This window comes from Calliopsis andreniformis, chromosome 3 (assembly GCF_051401765.1).
Source record: "Calliopsis andreniformis isolate RMS-2024a chromosome 3, iyCalAndr_principal, whole genome shotgun sequence".
Taxonomy (NCBI): Eukaryota; Metazoa; Arthropoda; class Insecta; order Hymenoptera; family Andrenidae; genus Calliopsis; species Calliopsis andreniformis.
This window is the reverse complement of record NC_135064.1, coordinates 1,328,265-1,354,408: the sequence shown is the minus strand read 5'-3', so window position 1 is coordinate 1,354,408 and position 26,144 is coordinate 1,328,265. Positions and strand designations below refer to the sequence as shown.

Genomic DNA, 26,144 nt, shown 5'->3' with positions numbered 1-26,144 from the left:
CCTTCAATCAACTTTCATTTGGTCAATTTTCAAATTTCCATATTTTTGAAAAGATATCTGTAAGGAGGACGAAAAGAACTATATTCTCAATTTTTTTCAAATTTTTAAATACGTGCCCACTACATTTTGCAAAAAAATGGTTAAAACCAATTATTTTTTAATTAAATAATTTTTATTTACTACTTCAATGTCTTTGCTGTAAACAAGTACAAGCTGAATCTTATGCGTTTATTAGTTCGGGAGCTATGAATCTTTAAAAATAAGTTTGCACTCTATTTCAAGCAGTTGCAAAATTCATAACTTTTAGAATTTTGAAAAACCCCTTGAGATACGTTTAAACATTGCTAAAGACTACTATTAATACTAGAACTATCAAACCTGTCAAAATGACTGGTATGATTATTTCTTATACACATTTTATTTTTCACAAAGTTTATTTTATTCTCAGTTAATGCTGAATAATACAATAGAAATATACGAATAATCATTATTTCTGTAAATTACTTACCTTTTCAGATATTTGTAATTGTGGCACATCGTTAAAAATAGACATATATTAACTACAGCGGTTCTAGTGTTAAAATTTGAAGAATATCTGCGATATTACTCAAATCGTTGTTCAATTTGACGAACTGGCCGAAGTAACCCTATTACAATCTGTTTATGTTGATAGATTCTATACAAATATGGTATTTCCACCGTAACAATAATGTTTTCGCCGCGGTATTGCCTTTGGGTTCTCCAGTGGTCATCTTTAATTATTTGCATCTGAAACGTCCCTACTATTGCATAGACTCGTTGACTGGCGAGCAAGTACCGATTATTGTACGCGTTGATGATACGTATAGGCCACTAGTCCTCGCCAACCGAAGACTCGGCCTGTGCTGCCAGATCAAACTGAGGACCCAAATATTGAGAATTACCCCTTCCACTACGCAGACTAACGTACGGGCCGCGTATCCGTAAGCTCGGTATTTCGGGCAGGTACTCGGCACTCTGGCTCTTTGAAATGTTTAAATCCCGGTACGCATCTCATGCGAGCTTCTCGATTGCCAGGATATTTGCCAACAAGCAAGCATATTTACAGCAAGCAAGCGTGTTGTATTTACAGCACGCAAGCATATCTAGAGCAAGAAAGGAATAAGAATTATATGAGGCAAATCAGATAGCTATTTATATGTTAGCGATGTTCAAAAAATAAATTAAATTGAATGAACATCACTGAAAATAAATAAAAGTGATAATATTTCAGACATCGCTAAATCGCGTCGAAGGACGAGGACAGAGTATCCGCGAGGCCATCATCATGTGCGGTATGTAATCGTAATTCACAGTTCTGTTTCTTAACAAAACGAGAATACAAAATCTCAAATGACATGAGAGATAGATGTGTGGCATCCATCTCTATGGACTGAGGTTTTCTCCCTTTTCTCTTAATGCCGATTTCAGTACGCAAAGAGCATTAATGGAAATTGATCAAAGTTTATTTCGCTTCTTAGTCTTTATATCCGACAACATGGGAAACGATCTTTCAGCATCGGCATTCGAATTGGGGAACTATCTAATTAAATTAACCAATCTACATAAACATGGATATTTACTACAGCCCTGATCATTTGGGGTTAATAAAATCGTTTTCCAGAAATTGTCGAAATCCATATTTACAAATTTCTGCTGATCTTCATTTGCAAACTCCAGATGCAATTCTGACCATTCCTTGCCGAATGACGATTGGCGAAAAAAGTACCGAACTTTTGAGCAATAAAGAGAACACTTTTGAAGGAAGTGTCTCTGTTGGAAGAATCTAAGGCCAAATGGGGTGTGAAAATATAAAGTTTGCTAAGAAATTCGTCATCGATTAGTAATTGATCTCGAATTTCAGTAGCAGTCGCGACGTAAAATTTTAAACAAACTGTTTGAACGGTTTCGACGATGTCGGATTTGCCTTCCTCAATTAATCCGCAGAGAAAACTATCGCAATCCGAACCTACGTTAATGCAATCAAGTACGATTTGATTATCGCGTTGAGAAAAATTTATTAATTATGCTAAATCCATGTGCTTCAAAAGTGCGGATTTCAAAAAAAATTACGCACCATATCATACAAAAGTTTCTACAGTCATTCGAAGCTTTGGTTTTATTTGGTTCATATTAAAGGAACTTAATTTTTGAACGACATTTTTGTTTCCATTCTATTATATGACAAGAATTGAATTTATTTGTAGGACAAGTCTTTAAAAAACATTAAAACTCGTGCTTTAAAAAGAGTTAAAACTGCAAGATTCAGGGCTACACAACATGTGGTTAAGTAAACTTTTCAATGTACTTTACTTACTGAAATTCCTGCTTTATCAAGACCAATAGAACTATATTCTTAATTAAAGAGCAATTGTTTAAGCCATCATTTATTGAGATACGACAAATTTTATGTGCCCGGTATAACCTAGCAGACTGACATGAGCGACTAGCTTCGCATTGGTTCAAATAGCACGATCGTTTTTTTACAGATTTTTCGAAAACTAGAAAGGAGCGATTAAATGTAATTACAAGGTAGCAAAGAGCAATTAAAGAGCATTTGTTTGAGTAATTGCGCAATAAGTTAGAGCAAGATTTTGAGTTTTTATGTAAATATGAACGTATGATTTGTATTAAAGTTACTGGGGATCTGCGCATGCACACCTGGAAGTTACTAGATTTCTGTTTCATGCTTTTATTTATAAAATCTATTGTTTACTGGCCTAATTGTTGCTTAGGATTGAACAATTTTAGAAGTTTTAGCATTATTTTAGAAATTTTGTGATATCGAATGTTTGTTGTCAACTCGTAAAAGTCCCTAGATTCTCAAAAGAAGTTTTTTGGAAATATCTCAGATCCTAAAAGTGAGAAATTAAAAGTAATTGATTTTTTGATCTATATTTTATTAAAATTGATTACTACTGTAAGCTATCTTCACATGGGTGCAGTTCTAGCCACCTCTAATATATATGGTCTAAGGTACTAACATAATTAGAAATAACCAGATTTGCTTGAAAATTGCGGTAACCAATCAAAAGCTGGTCCGATGGTCGAACTCTTCGACTCTCCTGTGAAGGACTCTAAAATGAGTTGGCGTTTATAGCCATCTGGTGGTGAATTCAAAAAGTGTTACTATAGTCGCCACTGGTTGCCACAAAAATACGAAATTAAAATAAATAATGTATTGAAAATACATCGAAGCACTTAACGTTAGTCGACTTTTGTCTAAAATGCCATGAATTATCGAATGCAGAATGCGCTGTGAAACTGACTATCAGTGTTAACAATTTCAGTTTAATAAAGATACAGAAAGACAGCACTTCAGGTTATTTCAAAACATTGCACGAAAGTTGCGAATAACATGCATTGAATTGAACATACGTAATTAAAAACAAACTTACACAAATAATAATAAGAAGTGTTAATTAAATTATAAGAACAAATATATATTATTTTTGTATAAATGTTGAAACGAAAATATCATAACCTATACAAAATTCAGTATACAATATTCTAGTGTAATGAAGTGTGTAATAACGAAAATTAGATGTTTCGAGTGAAATAACGTGATAACACATTTGATAGTGTCATTATGACCCGTAAATGTGTATTCTGTAAGGAAACCAATTACAAGAATGCTTATAGCTTTTTTTCCGCGCCTAAAGATCCAGAACTGCGTAAAAAGTGGGAAGCTGCAATTGGTATAGAAAATTATGCTGTCACTGATGAAACATACGTTTGCAGCAAACATTTCCATAAAGATGATATCATTACACATTGGGTCAGCGGAGTTCCACCACATGTTATATCCGTAAGTTATACTTTGCTCCTTATTATTAAGTTACATAGTTTCATTTTATTGGTTTAATTTTATATTCTTTTTTCTAGATTGAATATAAAAAGTGTAGACTACGACCAGGAGCCATTCCTGGAAGAAATTATCACCTTGAACACAAAACCAATGACCAAAAACGTTCTAATAATTCTAACACAAACAAATATGAATCTTCACCAGCCAAATTAAAAAAAGTAGGTTCAACAGAAGAGACACGAAAGCATTTTCTTATACCTAGAATTGACACAAAATTACAAACAAATAATAATGAGAATCATAGGATTACATCTTTGCATCGTCAATCTTCTGTCGAATATAATGATTCAAGTAGAAAGAATAAAGAACATAGTGATCTGAGTAAAAACTCGGTAATTAAAGTAGAATTATATGAAAATGGCTCAAACACGGGTAATACATCCAAATGTGACTTCAAAATTAAAGAAACTCTTGGCAGAAATGCTAAACAAACAAAAGAAAATAGAACAGTGTATATAATTAAAAGCGAAATTGATTCTAATACAAATTTAATGAAAGATATCTATTCTAAAGAGAAGAAAGAAGAAAAGGATCAAGAATGTAAAGAAGACTCTTATTTGAATAAACCTAAAAAAATATCAGAATCTTCAAAAATGTTTTATGTTGTTAATGGAGAAAAAGCATCAGTACAAGTTTGGGAGCCAAAATTAAGAAAGGATGATACTTCAAAGGAGAAATCAGTAGATAATTTTGAAGTAAGAGAAAATTTATATATAAAAAAGGAAATAGCAGATAATTTAGATTACGATCAAGTACCCATATGTTCTCCACTCTCTTTGTATAATGAATTGGAGAACAGTGAAATGTTGTTTGAAGATTTACTTGAAGTATGTACAGAAGTATTGTTACCGCGTGGTTGGTCTTGTTTAGTAACTTCAAAAGGACATACTACAACAATAGTGTATCTATACATGGGAATGACAAAAGGTGGAATGCCTTTCATGGAAAAACAAGTGTTTATAAAAAGCGATATGATGTTACACTGTGTTGCTGTAAATAAAGAAATTAATCCATTTGTTCATAATCTTATAAAAGAGGGAAAACACTTAAAAGTACAAAGCTTATTAGATATACAAGAACTGATTGATGAATTTGATCAAAGAATCATTTGTCAAGGTATGTAGACTGTTCTTTAGTTCTTTGTTAAAATATATATTGATTATTAAATATTTGTTTTCAATTAGGTATATATAATCCTGAAGGATATCAGGAACTGAGAAGCATTAGAACAGTTTATAAAGATGGTATAAAATGGAGACATATCTTATGTCCTTTGATAATAAATAATGATTCGTTACGATGTACAAGATGCGCTACTTTGTCTCGCGCATTACAATGTAAATCAAAAAATTCCCTCTCATCTTTTTACAATTCTGCCATCTTTAAAAAGAAGCAACAAAAAGCGTATATAATTCGTCAAAAATGCAAACGTGTAAGAAAACATGACCGTAGATATGAATCTAAAAGTGTTTAAAAAATAAATAATTCTAAATAAAATAAAAAATATACTTATAATAATGTTTTTTACCTACTTTGTACAAATGTGAGGAATTCATTACTGAGATAGATGAGTTCAGTGAGGAAATAAAGGTAGAAATTGTTTATTAAAAAAAATGTTCTTTGAATATTTTAGATCTTCCAAATGAAGCTATTCAAATATAAACATTATATCTTGTAATAAATAGATCTTGTAAATTTAATTTATAGTCTAAACAAATGTAATAACACCAAAGGGTTTTATTTAAGTTTTCCAGGTCTCGTTACAAGTTTGTTTTCTGTGCTATTTTTATCTTCGTATTCATCTTTTGTATGTTCTTTTTCTTTTTTCTAAAATGATAAAAAAGTATCACAGACTTAACTAAATTTTTTAACTAATAGTAAGACAAATCGGTTCAATCTGTTAATTACGGTTTCTTTTTACTAATGTTTAAAAAATATTAGTTTACCGCTTTGTCAGACCATTCCATTTGTAATTGCTCTAATAGTTTCGGCGTCAAAAGACCTTGAGATATGAGTGCATCACTTAATCTTCCTCTTTTATGTCTAAGCGAGTATTCATCTGTAATATAATTTAGTTATTATTAGCCTTCCCTTCTTTAAACAATTTTTACTAACACAAAACTGTAATACTAATTAATTATAAAACCAGGTTGGATTTTAATATTTTATAATATTTAATAAAATACCTTTAGAATATTTGTCACTTCGAAATTCAGCCTTAGAATTTAAATTTGTCTCCTCACTTGTTCCTACTAAAATTAAATTATTAATAATAAATTGTCCTATTTTTATAGTGTTCACAAAAATGTATTTAAATATAAATTTACCTGTTTTGGACTTTTGGAACAGTATCCCTAATTTTTGAACTCCTTTCTCAATAACTTTGTCTAAATCTTGTTGTATTTCTCTAACTGAATTGCCATCGGGAAATAAATCCATAAATCGAAAACTAACGGAAAATAAAAATGATACTTAGATATAGTGCACGTAACAAAAAATAGAATTATTGTATCAATACCATTACTACAAAGACTTACCTTAACCAAAGATAAATGTCAAACACATCAAACACAGCTTCTAAATGTACAAGATCAGCAATATTTGCCGGTGGTGATAGAGGCCAATTAACTTGTTTACACAACCAAGATTTAGTTATTTTATCGTTGTTACTACATTGCCGAGCAAACTGTATGGTAAATGGAAAAAATTTATCAAACTTGATGTAGTCATAAACAACAGAATTGAAACGAAATTTTAAGAAGGTATTAATATTTTCATCTTACCTTTAAAAACATACTACACACAAATGGCATTTTTCTGTTAATTGGTGCACAACAAAATACATATCGTGTACGAAGAGGTAAAGGTATATGCTGTATCATATCAGCAAGAAATTTAAAATCATCCAAATTACAAATAAAATAAAGAGAGTTGTCGACTTGAGACAATGTAATAAAAATATTCTGAAAATGAAAAGACATTAGAATTACCATAACGTATAAATAAAATTTAAATAAACATTACAATTAGATTTGATAATGGAGCATGTGGCAGGTAATACGCATATAATTCAATTTGATCAGCAGTCGGATGAAGTCCAGCTTGCTTTATTATGTCTGGCGTCTTTGTTAATAGTTTTCGTAATATAGTAAGATCTTCCGACTTAAAAGTTGTAACAAAACCCTAAAATGTAATAGAAGCAGAAATGAAACATTAAATTTTGTATATTACTATAATTTTATCTATTGATAACTGTATTTACTTGAGACCATTGCGTCCCATAACGACCGGCACGTCCTGCTATTTGTAATGCAGATGATACAGAAATTGTGTCTATTTCCTTTTCTCCATTTTCATTTATAGTTGGATGACTAAGCGAATAAAATACAATTCTACGAATATGTCTGAAATTTCATAATTAATATTTCTGTTTATAAATATTTCAGCGTACTAAAAATTATTATGTAATTAAAAAAAATATATTTATAATTGCTAACTTACAAATTTAAACCCATTCCTATTGCATTAGTAGCTACTAATATTTTACAAGGATCATTAACATCATTAAATCTGGCAGCTTGTGCAAGTTTTGTAGCTGGTGGTAAACTACCATATATTACTGCTACTTGTTTCCCTATCTTTTCAATATTTTGTGACACATAAAATATATCATTTTTATTAAAACAAACTATACAATCTCCTGGTTGAACGTTAAATAAAGAACGAAGTGCATATTTTTCTATAACAAGGTCCGTCAATCGCTTATATTGCTCCACTTGCACTGTCTCACCTATTGTTGCACATATAGACTCTATCTATAACGAAATTTAATATAAAAGATTGTTTTAAATTTTAGAGGATTTAGCAGAGATTAATTAATGTATGGAATAAAACTAATAAAACTCACTATAGGTATAGCAGCAGCTTCACCGCATACATGTATTTCATCTGCAACAACACCAAGAAGAGCTCTTGTCCATGCCCAACCTCTACTTGGATCACGTATTAATTGAATCTCATCAAGTATGGCTACTTCATCTATAAAAATTATTACAAAGATTTTGAATCAATTTCTTCACTATAGATAAAACAGTTAAAAAAACTAGCATTAAAACAAGTCAAAAATATTGCAAAATGAAGTAATTATATTTGTACTGTACTCCACTGACATGATGAGTCCTGAAATCAATAAATCTGTATTGTTATCAGGGTTCATTCTGTCGGTAAAGCACTATACATAAATAAGAGTATTAGGTATTTTATACTTACAAACATTTTGTACATTTACCATTTCTACAGAACACGCTACATGCTGTACTGGAGACATTTTGCCATTAACATATGTCTGTTCTTCTCCTGTGATTAAATCACAAGGAGTGCCCTAAAATTATTTATGTTTAATAGAATGATTCTAAGAACAATTTTATATCTGCTACTTACCATTGCATTACATTTATTGAATACTTCAACTGCTAATAATTTTAATGGTCCACAATAAACACCAGAACTTGCTTCCATAAACCTTTTCAAAGCATGGTATGTTTTACCACTATTTGTTGGTCCAGCATGAAATATAATTTTTCTTTGCTTAGCTCTTGCATGAGGATACCTATAAATAAAAATTGAAAAAAATATTTAAAATCATTCATTGTATTCAAACTTTGTGCAAATTCTATACTTTGATAATCATTATTACCAACTAGGTGGATCTCGTAGATCACTAATTTTTTTAAGATCATCTAAACAGTCAACGTGTGGATATACTTGTTTTACATAACGCAAAAAGTAAGGAAATATATCCACGATATTTCCAACTCCATGAATAATATCACTGAAAATAACATGAAGATCTGCAGGTAATGATTTTGATTCCACGCAGTACTGTCGAAATCCGTTAAAAGCTATATTTAATAAGCAATCTGAAAAAGGATTATATAAATAATTATAAAAAATACTCAAAATTATATTTGAGTCCAAAAAATATGAAAATTGATCATTACCATCTAATCCATATTGTAAAGCTAAATCTTTCACTATTTTCTTTTGTGAAAACTTATTTAAAATTTTCATAATTTCAACTTTATTCAGAGCACCCGTTAATTCAGCTCCAACATTGAAATTATTAGAGTCTTGTTTGACAGGAACAGGTTGAAATAGTGATCCTATAGATAAATTGCTTTTACCATTTTTCTCTCTAATACTTTGGTTGAATGTCACTGTAGGATTCAATTGTCTAAAAAATACATTCATAAACTGATGCAATCATTGTTAGAGATCATTTGAGTCTAAACGAGAAAGCGCATTCAAAATAAAATTGAATAATGAAAACCTTGACAGTGGTGACCAAAATAAATTTTTACGACGTTTTATCTGACTTGTCATAATACGTTTAAATGGTATCATTGTTGAAGTTGATTTTATTTATTTTCATATTCTGTTGTTTATGACGAAGGAGAACTATACCTCATGTTCTAACCTTAAAGATTACAGTTAGTTTAGTAGAAACTCGTGGCGACGTTATGCGAGGATGCTATCATACAGAGTGTCCATTTTTATTGGAAATCCTCGAAAGGGCTGCCTCTATCGGCCAGAGATAGAAACACAGAGGTGTTGTCCCCGTTCTAGATACTTTTTAAACGCTGGTTGTAGTCTATTATGGAACTGTCAATTCTGTAACTTACAGAACTTGTTAAATGTGAACAAATTAATTCCTTGCTAATAAATAATTATTTGTATCGTCAGCGCACAAAATTTTTAGTTGTAAAATGTTTGCAAACTATTTGCTTGGTTTAATTTAAATTTTTCATTTGGTGTCATCAGAAGAATATGAATATAATAATAATTATTTGAACAAGTACAAGGGTTAATGCGCATGTTTCATAATTATTTGGTTATGATAATGTGATAAAACAATAATTTAATGACCCACTAGCATAAGAATGTGATGATAAAGCACCGTATTCCCTAATTTTGAAGGATAGAAGGATAGGTTACCCAATTTAATACTTTGTAGGTTATATTATTACATCATGAAACTTGTAAATTTATTATCTCTCCTATACACGGCTTCTTTATGACAAATCTCTCACATCAGGTATCTTCTCTGAGGGACATAAATTGAGTCTTTGTTACTTAATGGCAAAGACAGACTTTTGGTTAGTAGTTAAAGACCAATGAGGAAAAATAATAGGCTACAACCAACGTTTAAAAGTTACAGCCAGTTACAACATTGACAGTTCCATAACAGGCTACAACCAACGTTTAAATGGTATTTAGAATGAGGACAAGATATCATATTTCTACCTCTGGCCGATAGAGGCAGCTCTTCCGAGGGTTTCCAATTAAAATGGACACTATGCACGTTAGTTGATATTTTGTTAGCAAACAACTTGAATTGGAGTTAACCTGCTCATTTCCTTATATTTATACAACGGAGTTGTATTTTTACGAATAATATTATCGAATTAAGTTAGCATCATGTCAGAGCGTAAAGTTTTAAACGTAAGTTAAATTGTAAATAATTAAAAACATTAATTTTAGTGTAAGGGTTATTTAGACGCATTTTCGATTAGGTTAATTATTAGTATTAATAATTTCTTGTATTAATTATGATTTAGAAATACTATCCGCCGGATTTTGATCCGTCGAAGATTCCTCGTATGAAATTGGCGCGTAATAGGCAATATACGGTACGTTTGATGGCTCCTTTCAACATGAGGTGTAAAACTTGTGGAGAATACATTTATAAGGGAAAAAAATTCAATGCTCGCAAAGAGGACGTTGAAGGTGATGACTATTTAGGAATACGAATTTACAGGTTTTACATAAAATGCACCCGTTGTCTCCAAGAGATAAGCTTTAAAACTGATCCAAAGAATACTGATTATGAGATCGAAGCAGGTGCTACTAGGAACTTTATGGCATTGAAATTAGCTGAAGAGCAAGCACAAAGGGAAGAGGATGAAGAAAAAGAAGAGGAAGCTACTAATCCTATGAAACTTTTAGAAAAGCGAACTTTACAATCCAAGCAGGAATTAGAATTATTGGAATCATTAGAAGAACTGAAAGATTTGAATCGTAGACAGCAAACTATTGATTATGATCAAATGCTGGAACAGTTTGACACAGAAACAGCTAAACAGAGAACAGAAAAGGAACAAGAAGAATATGATGAAGAATATATTAGATCAATATTTGGCAAAAAACATACAAATGGAGTTGTTATTGAAGAAGAAATCGTAGAGCTAGATGAAGGTGAAAGCATTGAACTACCAAAAAAGATACGCAAAATAAGTGAAACTGAAAAAGAAAGTAGTAATATTTTGAGACCAGACAAAGAAAAGGTAGGTATACTTGTATTATGCTAGAAATTAATATATTAGTAGTTCATAAAAATAATACATATTTTCTGTTTTAAGGTTAAAAATGACCAATCTGCCAAAATATCAGATACATCTTTATGGTCTGAAAACATATCGTCTGGTAAAAAAAGTTTATTAGGTATAGTTAAAAGAAAAACAGCTTTAGGTGTAAAGGTGAATTTAAATTCTACACTTACTAATATAGAAAAAGAAGAAAGTGATGTTACAAATGAAAAGAAAATGGACACTTCTTTAAAGAGAACAACTAATAAGAGTGTGAATTCAGTTGCATTAGGAAAGAAAAATACTTCACCAAATAATGTCCACAGTTCCCTCTCCTTATTAGGGACATACTCTAGTAGCAGTGATAATGATAGTGATTAGTATAGTGTTCAGTATTGTATATATGGTTTAATTTTATAAAATTTATTATAAAATAAAGTGTACCTATAAACATAACATACAAATATAAATAGTGGTCATGAAATATACATATGAATCACAATGCATAAATAGTTTCCAGCTTTGTTAATACAAGATATAAAACTATTATTCAATTTAAGAACAATTTTTACATATTTGGTTAATTAAATTCAAAAAGCCTTACAAACAATGTATAATGTCGCCCACCGAATTACTCAACGGTTAATCACACAAGGTGATTTTTATGATCTAGACTTCCACAATTTAATTTCATGAAGACATTGTGCTGACGGCGATTAGAAAATTCCTTACAGGATGCTGAAGCCCTTACCCCTAAAACATAAAAAAGAAAATCAGATATAAGAGAATTAGAAGTTGGTCTGTTTCAATGGCTAGGCACTCTGTAAGGAATTTTCTTATCGAAAATATCACATTGAAAAGATTGTAGCAGGGAGTACCTAGTCTATTAAATCAGACCATGTTAACAACATTAAAACTGACTTACAAAAATACAATTATTAATTGTTGCAACACCTAAATATCATTAAAGTGTATGAATTAAATGCCATATTTTTTCAAACTATTGCTATAATAATTTTATGTGAGCGAGTTTATTCAAATTTCGTCTTGTATTATATGTACATATTTATAACGCTTCAGAACTATACATACAAACTTAATTCGGCATCAGAATATATAACAGGAAATAAAAACTCTTAGGGAATGTACATCAAAAGACCAATGGTGTTCAACATATTTAGACTAAAGTGAATTGAACAAAGTTTGGCATCGCCAGAAATAATTTTATAGTTACAAAAATACATATAGTTGTATAAAGAAGTATTGAACTAAGAAGTCATATATTCCAGGAACGATTAGTCCACGTATCTTTGCTTATCAAAATCCAGTCTGTTTACAAATTCTATTAAGTTCATATTTATAATCCAAAAACCATATTTATAAATCATACATTCATATTAATTTTTAAATAAAAATGATACACAAGACTAAAAGAAATATTTAGAATGCAAAATTACAGCGTAGTTTGATGTGTATATTTTGTAAGAGAAACGATGGAAAAGGTGTTTATGTGCCCATACTTTAAGATACGGCCTTATTGATTGGCGATGGCCGAATATGATAACGAAGAAAATGACAATTACGATGATTTTGATAAGGATATTGCGACTCCCTGCTACTCTCGTCCTCGTTATCAGACTCTTCTTGTGAGCTACACCTAGAGGTATATCTCCTATTCCTAATGCTGGAATGTGGATCACGAAAATACTGATCGTCGCGGCAATTGTAGGTGTTAACCAATTGTTTTGTTATTTCTACAGGGGCCGTGTTCGTAAGCCAATTACCGAAAGATTCGTGTAGGTGATCGTCAGGATCATCTGTGGTTGATCTTCGTTCGTTGTTTTTTTCTATACATGCAGCTTGGCGACACTGATCGCAAATATAAGACTGTTCCTCGTCGGAAGATATCTGTTGCAAAATATATTCTTCGTACTCGTGTAAACATTGATTATCAGTCTGCGAGACCATTGTATTGGACAAAATATTTGATCTTTTTTCAACTAAATTGTAGCGACTTTTATGTGAAGAGAAACGTAAATCGGAAGTACGTTGCAACGAAGATTGATCGGACCCACTAAAATAATCCTGCGATGATCTATCACGATCACTGTCTGTATGAAATCTCGTAAGCGATAAAGATTCTTCCCTAACATACCGCTGTTCCTTATTTTTCTGCAGTTCGTGCTGCAAATCAGCAATGCGGTTCTCTAAACGCGTGCGTTGAGCTTGGGCACGGTCTTGCTGATCCTCCATCAGCTTTACCATTTTCTCCAAACGCATTATTTGCAACTGCTTGCTCTCAAGAGTCGCATGCAACTCTTGAATCGCTTCTGTTTTCGCGGCTATCTGTTTATTAATTGAATATTTAGTATTTACAAAGATGTCTCATAACTGAAGCGTTCAAATTTACAGATTGCATTTTAATTGTTTAAGAATTTATGAGCATTAAAGTGAAGAAATATTAACAATTACCTTACCGTGAATATCTCTCTTATTTTTATAGTAGGAAACGTGCCAAAGAAAAAAATTGACTCAAAAGAGAAAATATTATGATAGAAAACAAATTTTTCTTAATGCCATTTTGCTCAAAATTTTGAGATTATTGATGGATTTTTAAACAGGACTACAAATTTTCATTATTACAACATAATAGCTGAGGTTAAGACGAATACAATGACCTATAATACTATGTCCTTCACGTACTTACCTTGAGTTTAAAAAATTCGTAAAAATTGGACACATGAGGTAAATAGTTAAATAGTATGACAGAAACATATAATGAAGAGTGAAATTTATTTTAGCAAGTGTTCAAAATGTTATCCTTCAACTTTAATAAATCTGTAAAAAGTCTGGAAGATCTCACCAAGAATGAACTATTTTTTTGTTCTTCTTATATTTTTAATAATGTATCATTATTTAAATAACTTATGAGATGTGTTCTTTAGAATGGGATCTTCCAGAATTAGATCGTTTCAGAAATGTATTGAAGTTGATGAATAACATTTTGAACACTTGTTAAAATAAATTTTGCAATTCTTTATTTTTTTTATCATAGTATTTCATTATTTATATAATGTATTCAATTTTTATGATTTTTTTTATTTATAGTCATGTGATCCTGATAGCATACGACGTCTTGAAGACGTCCATTTTATGTTTGAACATCTTACGATATAATTTGGATACCTTAAAAACATCCGACAGCGTATGTCTTACAAAGTTCTGAAATTTACATCCATTTAACATCTTAAAGACACACTACATGGATGTTCTACAGATGTCTGAAATTTACGTTCATGAGACATCTTAAAGATATGCTATATGGACGCTTTAAAGACATCTTCTTACACTTTTAAGACATTTCAAAGACGTATCAAATGGATGTTTTAAAAGCTCTGAAATTAGTCCTTTAGATATCTATAAAGCGTCCCAAATAGCACAGAGACATCTTAAAAACATCCAGTAAAGTCCCAAAAATGTCCAAAAGACGTCTCTGAGACGTCTGATGTTACAAATCAGTACGTCTTTAGGACGTCTTAAGAAACATTTATAAGACGTTTTAAGGACGTCCAAATTACGTATAGACGTTCAGACAAAAATTAGACGTTTTTAAGACGTCCAAAAGCGTAAGTCTTTAGGACGTCCATGTAGTGTGTCTTTAAGACGTTTTATAGACGTAAACTTTACAAGTCTTTAAGATGTACGCTCTTGGATGTTTTTAAAATGCCTAAATTATGTTGTTAGACGTTTAGGCATAAAATCAACATAAAATAGACGTCTTCAAGACGTCGTGTGCTATCTGGGATAATACTTAGAGTAAACGTTTTTAAGTCGTCCTTAAGACGTTTTTATAAAGGTGTCTTAAAGATGTCACATTTTGTAACAACAGACGTTCAGGAGATCTGTTTATGACGTTCGCATGATATTACCGACATCGCACAGTGGGCTTAAACGATTCACTTAGTGTCAAAATCGTGTAATTTTTTATAGAAATCAGATAGGACGGTCATCCTTGAAGGATTTCCTGAAATGTTAAAACAGATTCTGCTACTAAATTTGAAATCTATATCACAAAATTTATAAGAAATGATATGTAGCATATTAAAGAAAAAATCTAACCATATGCAATATTGAAAATCGTAGATTTTGTTAAAAAATGTGAAATTTAACATAATTTTTCAGGGTTAAAAATTGTATGTAATGCTTTTTCCATATTTTTCCTATATTCTTCAACACTTCACCTTCAAAATTCTTTAAGAATGACCGTCCTATCTATTTTCTATCACAAGTTATACGATTTTGACACGAAGTTCATCGGTGTAGCCCACTGTGCGTCATTAAGACGTTTTGAATGTTGAATATCACAGATGTCTTTATGACGTGTTTAATACTTCTTTATGCTACCTGGAGAAGATCATAATATTGTAGGTCGCTAGATACGTTTTGACGTTATCATGTTACGGTAAAGAAAATATGTAATTTCATTTAAAAAATACCAATGACCTTGAAATCTCGAAAAAAAAAATGACGTTGAGAAAAATTTTTTGCAGATTATAGTATTTTCGCTTTCAATCAAACAATGTTTTTGTTTTTCTGTAACATTTTTTTCTATTATACAAAATAAGAGAGATATTTAAGTTAAGTTAGATTGGACTATACTCTATATGTACAGATCCGAATACCCGCATTTCTTTGTACATATATAAGTACGTTTAAATGCTACAAGAATTAAAAAGCTTATTAGTTACTTGTTCAATGTACTCGTTGTTCTCGTCACTGGTCGACATTTCCCCATTTTCTTGTTGAACGTTTCCTTCCAGCATGTCAAGTAACTCGTCCCTAACCTTAAGAAACTTGCTCTGCTCACGCATCACACGATCACGCTGCTCCAATTCCAATTGCTTTTGCGTCAATACAGTCTCTAATTCCTCTTTTTGCTGAATTACTTTTGCTAATTCATTACGAAGATCGGAAACTTGTTGTTGAAGCTCAATCGCGTGAGCACTTAGCCCAGCTTTCCCACCCTCTTTTGATTGTGAATGAAGTCGTGACTGAATATCTATCAATTGCCTTTCTAAGATTCCACTTCTTTCTTGACTGTATATTGTTTAATAAAAAATTAAGAGCTCAAAGAAGTTGGTCAATTCAGTACTACAGTTTTTGAGAGACATATAAAGTAACTTACGCGTTTTTTGCAACTTTTTTAAGTTCTGAATACTGCGACATCAAGTTCTTGAGTTCATTGGTCTTGAAAACAAGTTCAGCAGCCAATTTCTCTTTGGCGTCCTCTTGGTTCTGAGCCGCAGGAACAAAAAGAATGATCAAGATTTTGGCAGAACATTAATGTATACAAAAGTCTATTTAACGAATGAAAGGATCGAATTGAGCAATTCTTAGGACTTAAACGAGGACATATCCCGAAAGTAGTGTAAACTAACGGCCGCTTGATGCATCACTGCCACGATTTCCTCTTTTTCTTGTTGGAGTTGCAGCACTATCTCCTTCTGCATTTTCAATTCTTCTCTAGTTTCCTGTAACTCGTTAAACAATCGGACTTCATTGTCTGAGTGGCTTCCTTCTATAAACAACAAATAAACAATTGCTTAGTTAATAAACAATTTATTTAAATATAATACGAATTATTATTAGAGATATTGACTATTTTCACAGAATCGATTGCAGACATCAGAATAATAAAAACAGTTTTTGTACAATGTTTAATTTTCTAGTTATAAACTATTTTGTTTAATCTAAAATACTGGATCACAATGCTTATAAAGTGGTAACAGTTGTTTTCATTCACTACATGTTATTATAGAAATTCTTTTTATTCATATTACAAATTTTGGTAAATTATTACAAGTACTATGATTAGAAGATAAGCTTCAAGGATATTTGTAATGTTAGTAACGTAACTTTACCTCTTTTCTAAATAAATACAATCTATTTTTATTATGTTTCAATTCACTTGCACATATGTACATGTACATATACCTACATTTACTTAGATATTATTTCATGTACAGTATAGTATGTGACAGACATATAAAATCATAACTGCCATTTGGTTGGAAATTTTTAATAAATATTATAAGTAAAGAATTGTTATGAAATGTGTACATATAAGTACTTTTTCCATTGTGTTCATGTCTATTATTAATCTTCAATAGATAGTTGATATTTTTGTTAACTTTCTCTATGGTATATGAAAATCATAATAATAATTTATAATCTTTTATAAGTTAAAATAAATTTTTATGTTATATATTTCCTACCTGTAATGGTAAAATCTTTATTTTTTTCTGAAAGTTTGCAGAATTGATTGCTTTTCTCTTCGAGTTGTTTGTAGCGTTCTCCCAATTCACTCAATGATTCTTCGGCTCGATGTCTGTGTAGAAATAAAACATTTATAAACAAATATGATTTGTAATTAAAGTGTTGTATACAGTTAAACTGGACCTTTATGAATTTGTAACATAAATAATTTTGATATTCTCATTCTAATATCATGTATTTAATAAAAATGAAATTTTACAAGACAGCAAAAGAAACTATTGAATTGGCGAGCTGAAGAACAGAACAAGTCCAAAATTAGCCACTTTCAAATGACCTAAACATTCTATTAGAACAAAAGTGTATTGAGTCATGCGGAAAAAGGGTGAACTTAATACAGCCTAGTTTTAAGCTTCAGATATGTAAAATGCATAAAATTTAATTCTAGGATTTATACTGTTCTTCATCTTATCTAATTTTATTTCAGTGTAGCTTTATATTTTATATAATTATCGTGAATATTTTTACATAAAAATCTTTTTTGACGTTACCTATAATTACTAATAGTACAACTAATACAGCTAATTATTAACAGTTACTATTAGAAACTAACAGCACCTAAGTCTGACATGTGATTTAAGTTAATTGTAAATTAAACCTGTAAGTAAATTTCTTAATTGTTTTTATTAAAATGTTTTGGAGCAGAATTAGAAGTAAATGTAGGAACATTTAAAATCCAAATTTTGTTAAGCATTATGATACGGTAAAGGTTTGTAATTTTTTGATTTGTAATTGATTTGTAATTTTTTAATTAACTCGCATAACTATATTTTTTATATGTATCTATAAAATATGTACAGCAATTTGAAAAACAGTCGACAGGACTTGTAGTTGTGTATAATCATTGTGTGAATGTCTATATTTATTTACAAATGTACAATATCGTACAATCAATAGACTTTGATATTAATTTTATTTATTAATGTGTACTTACGTTAGTATGTGATAGATTTTCTACAATCTAACAAAAAAGTGGATTTCTCACCTTTTTTCTCTTTCCACAATAAGTTCAGTGCCAACAGCATCCAGCTTTTCCGAGAGCTCCTTGATCCTGTTCAGAGCTTCCGTCTCTTTGATATTCATCTTCTCTTTTAGTTCCACCAGCCTAAAGAGAAGATCAGATCAGAAAACATTTATCGTAACAGTGGATGGGCATTCATTAAGAAAAGGAAAAATAACCGTGTCTCAAAGCTATCTCGTTGCTTCTCTACTTTGGCGACTAAGCTCTCGTTATTCTTCATCGTTTTCTGCATATCTTTTAACTTCAGCTCCGTTGCCTGTTCCTTTTGCTTCATTTGGTTTTCTAGAGTCTTTATATTTGCCTGCATTTGCTGAATTTTCCCGTCATCTTGGTCTACGTGTGATTCTAGCTCTCTTATTTTCGCAGTCGCTCTTTGCAGTTGTGCGTGAACTTGACGCAAACGTTCTTTTCCTTGGTTAGTCTTCTCACGTTCCGCTTGTAACTCCTCCGTAGTAACATTCAACCGTTCCTGAAGTTCTTTTAATGCTTCTGCCGTGTTCGTTTCATTCTGCTTAGTTTGATTGTTCTCAATTTCTTGTAATATACCGCGCATATTCTGCATTAGATCTGTTATCGCCTTCATTTCTGTTGTTTCTATTTCATCAAGACAAGCCTGCAGACTTTCGTAGTCCTTTTGATGGACCTCTAACTGCGTAATCATTTCCACATCCACGTTTGTCATACCGTTTTCCGTATCAGTTTCTTCATTATTCGTTTTTATCAGTCGTGAAGACACAAACGTTACGAAGGATAATTGTTTTTTTAATAACTCTCGACAAATATTCTGCGACTTTTTTGGAATCTCTTGCAGTTGTCCCTCTAGATTCTCGAGAAACTCGCGGTTAATGGCCAACTTTTCGATAGTTACGTTTGATTGATCACTAGGACCAGTTGCACTAGTTACGGGAAGCGGTTGAGGCGATCCAACTTCAAGCCTGAGGTCTTCTAATTTACCTGGATCTTTTGTGCCACTAGCAATTACCTTCTCGCGGAGTTGGGACATTTCATTGTATAATTCTTGTGCAATTTTCTGCAGGAATTTAAGTTGTATTTAACAAGCTGTACTATCTTCGAAGGAAACATTACATTTGAGGGGTGTAAAGGGAAAAGGAGGAAATGTCAATTTTAACGAATTTTGAGTTTAACATTTTTCCGTATGTTTCTGTGAGTGTTCTTTATCGCTGACTATGCCAGGAAATACACAAGGAAGAAATGAAGAATATCAAAGAAAAATAATACAAGAAAGGGAAATATTTTGGTTTTTGTCGATAGTTCGAAGACCTAGAAGTTTTACATATGTTCTCTGAAGCAAACATTTAAAAATTCTACTCCGAATTTTTGGAAGTGATGCTTAGGCCAACAGCTGAAAAACGAAACATTAAGACGACAATCGAGACATTCTAGACCCTGATACCGTATTTCCAAACAAGGTTCGAAAATAAAAAATAAAAAAGTAACACAAGAGAAAGTGATAATAAAAACAATTTTTTTTTTTACATTCCCCCTTTTTGCTCGTAGTACTGTTAGAATAGTTTCCATTTTATACAGTTTACTATGTTATATATTACTTAAAATTATAAATAAAAGTTGAAAATAGAGTAGAATAGAATGAACAATAAAATTATGTTTTATTTTGATACATGTATGAGAAAATATGAAGTTGTGACATTACATTGAAAACTAAATTCTAGTTTTCTGAGAAATACTAAAACTTGTAATTCCTCCTTTTTCCCGTGGATCTCTCATTTGTATTAAATTCGTAAAAGTAGTTATTACACTAAATTTGTACAAGTTTTTTTTAATTCAGAAATGTACATAAAAATTTAGGGATCCTCTTTTTATATGAAGTTAATTAACTTTATTAATAAATGCAATAAGAATTTTAATTTTAAACGAAGAAATAATTTAAAGTTATTGTTTATTCATTAAATACCTGCTTATCCATTAAATCTTTCCGTAACTGTTGGTATCGTTTTTTTTTCATTGAGTATAAATTTTCGAGCTTATCATTTTTCCTAGGTGCTGTAGACAAACTCGAAGATGGTCTTTTTGGCGATGTGGTATTAACAGATGGTTTTGCGGGTGAACGACGAACAGGAGCACTGTGCACTTTAGCATTACTGGAACCATCTTCTTGTGAACTACTTACAGACTCTCCCTGCAATTACAGTTTTACTTTTACGGTTATACTCAAATGTAAGTATAAATGATGTATCATTCTCAGTGCGTTATTTATTGTTGTATTTGTTTGCTTTAAGTGTTGTATAATTACGTGGAGTATAAATACAAAAATTTGGTAGAAAATGAGAATAAATTATTACAACTCTATCCTATTAGTTGGTAATTAAAATTGTAATTTTTTATATTTTTCACATACTTTTTCTTTGAATTTTTAACGAATTCTTCTGTCTATAATACTATAATAAACAAAATTATTTTTTTATCTTGTTTCTATAATTAAGATGTAAGAATATTTATATACAATGATAATGAATACAAACATGATTTACACTGCGTGGTAATTGACTTGGCGGAATTTTATTCCTCTGAGCTGCTAAGGTAGCTTTGCTCCCTGGGGTTGGCATTGCACCTTTTCCCGGACTGTTCACAGGCTCCTCGTTTCCTATATTTTGAAAGAAAAAATACTTCGTGCATAAATTCTATCAGAGAAATGCTGAATTAATATATAGAGGAAAGTTGGATAAAACAGATAACACAGTTGAATAACACAGAGTCCAAATTATTATAGCTTTCGTAGGTGTTGTTATCTTACTGTTAGCAGTATAAACATTTTATATATGCAGTACAAATGCATGGAAATAACTGAAACTTATAAACTATTTACGGCGAATACATCGTTAACAGCAGTTTATAGGAATTTATAGTACACCTATTTTGTATTTATCAGAGTCATATTTATACCCTTGGAGACCCTAGGTGTAATATCATTATAAGACTTCAAAACATTACCTGAGTCTATTTCAGTTAAATTATCAAATTCATACATATTCTTTTTAAGTAAAAAAGAAGTGAAACTAAAAGTCGACATTTCTATAATAACTATTTTAATAAAACAAAAATAATACAAAACTGATACAGATATATATATATATATACTTGTATTGAAAAAAGTAGAAAAATAAATTAATTCAAATTTGAATTACAGAAAAGGAATAATAATGAAAATGATCAGTTAAAATAAATACATCTATTGCATCGAAAGACTGGAATAATTTTCTTATGCCAGGCTATTTTTTACAACAGTTATTTGTAAGAACTAAAATTTTAAAACGTGACCTCACAGAGAGGCCAGAGTTCCTATCACCTTATGGTAAATGAGACCGTGATTCTCGTATTTTATGAACGGAGTTTGTGAGTGTTTGATGAACAGTGTACAACAAGTAAATCTTTAAATATGTTTTTACATGTTTTGTAACTTGTTTGGTTAATTTAATTATCTATGTCAAACGTTTTTCTATGGAATTGTACAGTCGGACAGAACAAGATATGGAGTGGTCCTACGGTCGAACAAAACGGGATACCGTATTTTACGCAATCAATGCCGATAGTATTATCATATAATAAAAAATATTTTATTAAAAGCACTCTAAAGAACTAATAAACATTAATGAAGTATATAAGATAAGATAAAAATGTTTAATTTTTGCATGTCTTATTTAAATTGTTAAGACATCTGTTATTACCTGTTATAGTAATAAATTACACAGCGGCGTACATAACTTGTATATAAATCTTACAGAAATAAGGATTGAATATTTCTACATTGATTTATGTTGATTTTCATTGATTTGAATAAATACTCCAATGAATTGACTTGTTCTAGAAAAACGCAGTTTCATGGGAAATGGTCAACACTTATTAAATGCAAACTACTCTAAGCTATATTAGCCATCTCACTGTATATGATTAAACGAAAATGTTACGTTTAACATGTTTATGTGGCTCAGGACAAGCAGTTAAAGTCTAAAGCTATGTCTTCACTGAAGTAATAACGAGGAATATCTTGTTCCCTTTTGTTGTTGCATATTCTAACAAACACCAACTTATAAAAGCATTTTCGCCACACCGAAGCATCATAATTCGAAGAACGTTTAAGTTTTGTTTCTGTTTTAAAGCGACATTTGTTGAGGGTAATAGAAACACAAAGAAACTTGAAGAAACATACAACTACTGGCGACTTTTCCAGGATATATGAAACGGCGACAAAGAGTTCCTCGTTGCTTCAATGCAGACATAGCTTAAGTACTCTATGTTGTCCACCTGTAGAAATTTTATCTGTAAGATTAAGGTATTTCGATTATCGTGTACGTCAATCTTTCTTGTGATTAGTACTGTACATACAAAATTAAAGAGAAGAGGAAGTAGTAACATTTCATAATGTGCCTAAAATATATAATAAAAATGTTAATTAAAATGTCAAAGAAAATATTCAAACTGTGTTTTTCAAAATTTAAATTTCCAAAAAAGCTTTTAAGTAACGTAAAACCAAGCACAATGAAAAGGTTTATCTGAAAAGAAATATAAAATCTGCCAATTCAGAAAAACTTGGAAGTGTTTTCTAATGGAAATTATCGAATTATATAATATCTTATATCCTAATTATCTATGTATAATAATTTCAAAGTCAAACTCAATTAAGTCTGCTCACTAAACTACTTTTACCAAACTTCTAACAAAATAGTCGAAATACTCAACGATAACATAATAAACATAAATATAATTCGGTCTACATTATAGCTACCTTATTATACAAGAATCAATGAATAATCAGGGTCCAACACATTCAATCCCAAAACTTTCCAACATTCACCCCAAGCATCTCAACCTATTTGTCATTAACCGTTTTCATTTTATTCAGATGGCATAGAGAAAAACATAAGCATGTAAAATATGCCATTTCATAATTTTTGCTAATCAGAAAATCAAATGAATATATGCGAAGACATGGCCTACGTTCACAACCTGATGGATGTTGACTTGGTGCTGATGGCTGGCTCATTATCGTTGACGATAATTCGGTGTCACGGCGACACGATGATAGGTGATTGGATTTGGATGTCTGCGACACGTGGATGAATTTTGCTTGGTGTTGTTAGTAGCGAAAAAACGGTCGGATTTCGATTTCATGTTCCTGCTGGTCAGAACAGCGAGATCGCACCGATGCGACCGTCGACTCATTCAAGACAGTCGACGACTTCACTACATTAAAGAGCCGTCAGTGCGCATTCGTTCTTCCGTACATAAGGAAATATTTCATACTTACGTGTGGGAATGGTGTATGCGAATTAGATGTTTGTTCGGCATGCTCGACACGGATGGAATGATACCTCGGATCACTTATCCGCGTTTCGTTTGACCTGCGGGTTTACGTATCTGCAACGTGACAATTTACCTGTTGTCGAGAAACGTCAAAAAGGAAGAAAAAATGATGAACGCCTTGATAACAGGCAATTGTTACGGAAACGGTATCGTTCGATAGCTCGTAGCAGAATGAAATAAAAAAAATTCTTAGTGGCAACCGCATATTCGCAGGTACTGAGGGATAGGGCCGCATTTACCATAAGGCGTATTAGGCGCGACTGCTAGTGACTCTTTGTCCTAGTGTAGGACAATTTCTTAAAGTGTATTTCGTTGGACCAGCCTTTTGATACGACAGATGTGTTTATTTCAACAGGGCAACTTAGTTATCCCTTCTTTTAAGATTTAAATTTAAACTGATTTGTTTGTATACGTATTTATAATACGAATATATGTACCAATGTTATGCTGTTTTTAGTTTATTAAAATGAGTTATTATGAAAATTTCGATTTTTATTTTCAACAAACTCAAAAAAGTACATGTATTTGATTAGCTGATTAATAAAATTAGACTTGTTCTTTTAAAACCTTATAATGATGTTGTGTATAGGACCTTCAAAAGTATAAGTGCGGTCCTGTTTACAGGTCAAATATTTTACATCATTTTAGGGAGATCTCGAAAACTTTAAAACAATTAATAATGGTAATAAGTAGAACGATTTTTGGAACGATTAAAATCTTGAAAGTTATTTAAATTATTGCTTTTATTAATACTAGAGAACACGCAATGATATTTAAGTTTAAAATCCATGTTAAAATTTTTCGATAGTTGAAAATTGTCATAAAATATTTTACTATTTTATTGAAATAGTATATTACAAGTAAATTTGTAGTGTCTGTTTCTACGTATCCTTTACTTCTGGCCTCATAAAATCTTTTGGTTGTATTAAATAGATATTGAACTCATAGATAGATATACAATTTGTAATAATTAAGCTCTAAGTTAAATTAGCATGTAGAACATATTTATGAGAAATATCGCTAGTTGGGATAAAAGCAATAAATTGTTCTGATTTAAACATTCCACTTTCTTCTATGTTCTTCGCTTTACTAGGTATGTTATTTTAAGAGGAGACTCCGATCTACAGGTTTCAAAAATTCGAATTTTTTTTAGAATTTTCACATCTTTGATGTTTGAAGAATATATAATTAAAAGAAAATTTCAAAATTCTAGAAATTATCCAAGTTATAGGCTTTTAAGTGACAGCTGCTGCAGAGTTTAATATCAGTGGCTCTACTTTAAACACGTTTTTCTCCAAACATCATTTTTCAAATTAATGGTACAAATATTTCAAAAATTAATTGATCAATTTAAATGAATTTTTCTTTAAATTAAAGTATATACTTTTTCGCAAGCAGTGAACCTGTGATATTTGGAGTTTCTCCAAATTTATTAATTTTTAAGTGACGTAGAGTTGTGAGAAAATTGATGAAAAAATGAAGTTTAACTTTACGGTGGCAAAAAATAATAAAAAGAATTACTTTTTTATTTTCGTAGATTGAGTGTCTCGGAAATTTCATGCAGCTTAAGAATATATTCGATTCTTTTGGTCTACTTTTTCAGTCCAGATGCTAGACGTTCCAGAGTTCAAAAAGAATTTTTCAAGAACTATTATGCAATGTAGCACGAATGCGTTTATACCTGCATAAAATAGAAAAGTATGCTCAAATATACTCAAAAGATACAAAATGAAGTGCCGAAAATCACAGATTGTCATCTGGCTTAGTTTATTATAGAAAAAATCCCAAAATTGGCCTTTTTGTAGCCTCCTAGATTGAAACCTACCTTTAATGAATTAGGTAATGTTAACAGAATCCCAAAACATTTGTGAAAGAAGAACAGACCGTGAGTTGGTTCTTTTAAAGTTTGTTATGTCTATGTTTATACTTATTTATGTCTACTTTCACCTTTAAAATAAATAAAAATATCTTTCAAGAGTATTTCTTCTATTGATTAATTTTATTTTTAAAATTGAGTAGGATGTTACTATAAATTTATATATTCTAAATATCTATTCTAAAATTTCTTTTTATTTATTTAAAAAATTATTATTATTTAAAAATATATTTGTTTAAAAAAATTTATTTGTTTAAAAAAATCTTATTAATGAAAAAGCTGAAGATCTAATCCACAATACTTTGTACATTCTACTACCCAATA

At 30.8% G+C, this 26,144-nt stretch overlaps 4 protein-coding genes across 9 annotated transcripts; 2 read left to right on the top strand and 2 right to left on the bottom strand.

Moving 5' to 3' along the window:
• The first annotated feature begins 3,154 nt into the window (after positions 1–3,154).
• Positions 3,155–6,097, top strand: LOC143188646 (uncharacterized). The gene is made up of 3 exons (XM_076393020.1): positions 3,155–3,826; positions 3,904–5,002; positions 5,071–6,097. Exons 1-3 carry the CDS (start codon positions 3,608–3,610, stop codon positions 5,358–5,360), a joined length of 1,608 nt encoding a protein of 535 aa, XP_076249135.1. The 5' UTR covers positions 3,155–3,607; the 3' UTR covers positions 5,361–6,097.
• On the bottom strand, positions 5,609–9,550 carry Suv3 (Suv3 RNA helicase). 4 transcript variants are annotated; one of them, XM_076393016.1, is made up of 15 exons: positions 9,216–9,550; positions 8,887–9,119; positions 8,583–8,805; positions 8,327–8,495; positions 8,156–8,267; positions 7,794–7,924; positions 7,388–7,701; positions 7,149–7,290; positions 6,911–7,069; positions 6,670–6,849; positions 6,424–6,572; positions 6,214–6,335; positions 6,073–6,138; positions 5,833–5,945; positions 5,609–5,713 (listed from the first exon to the last, which is right to left on the bottom strand). In XM_076393016.1, the coding sequence occupies exons 1-15, from the start codon at positions 9,287–9,289 to the stop codon at positions 5,624–5,626; spliced, it is 2,277 nt and encodes a 758-aa protein (XP_076249131.1). In that variant the 5' UTR covers positions 9,290–9,550; the 3' UTR covers positions 5,609–5,623. The 4 variants fall into 4 exon arrangements, with proteins under 4 accessions (XP_076249131.1, XP_076249132.1, XP_076249133.1 ...); XM_076393017.1 differs by having other exon boundaries at positions 6,073–6,135; XM_076393018.1 differs by having other exon boundaries at positions 9,350–9,550.
• A 127-nt stretch (positions 9,551–9,677) lies between these two features.
• LOC143188648 (splicing factor YJU2) lies at positions 9,678–12,259 on the top strand. 3 transcript variants are annotated; one of them, XM_076393023.1, is made up of 5 exons: positions 9,678–9,895; positions 9,981–10,041; positions 10,098–10,387; positions 10,504–11,229; positions 11,305–12,259. In XM_076393023.1, exons 3-5 carry the CDS (start codon positions 10,364–10,366, stop codon positions 11,629–11,631), a joined length of 1,077 nt encoding a protein of 358 aa, XP_076249138.1. In that variant the 5' UTR covers positions 9,678–9,895; positions 9,981–10,041; positions 10,098–10,363; the 3' UTR covers positions 11,632–12,259. The 3 variants fall into 3 exon arrangements, with proteins under 3 accessions (XP_076249138.1, XP_076249136.1, XP_076249137.1); XM_076393021.1 differs by having other exon boundaries at positions 9,981–10,387; XM_076393022.1 differs by lacking the exon at positions 9,678–9,895 and having other exon boundaries at positions 9,969–10,041.
• Positions 11,979–21,611, bottom strand: LOC143188839 (uncharacterized). The gene is made up of 11 exons (XM_076393309.1): positions 21,575–21,611; positions 21,106–21,227; positions 20,538–20,768; positions 18,763–19,634; positions 18,569–18,688; positions 17,526–17,638; positions 16,689–16,828; positions 16,436–16,545; positions 16,000–16,347; positions 13,406–13,609; positions 11,979–12,003 (listed from the first exon to the last, which is right to left on the bottom strand). Exons 1-11 carry the CDS (start codon positions 21,609–21,611, stop codon positions 11,979–11,981), a joined length of 2,322 nt encoding a protein of 773 aa, XP_076249424.1.
• Between the last annotated feature and the right edge of the window lie 4,533 nt (positions 21,612–26,144).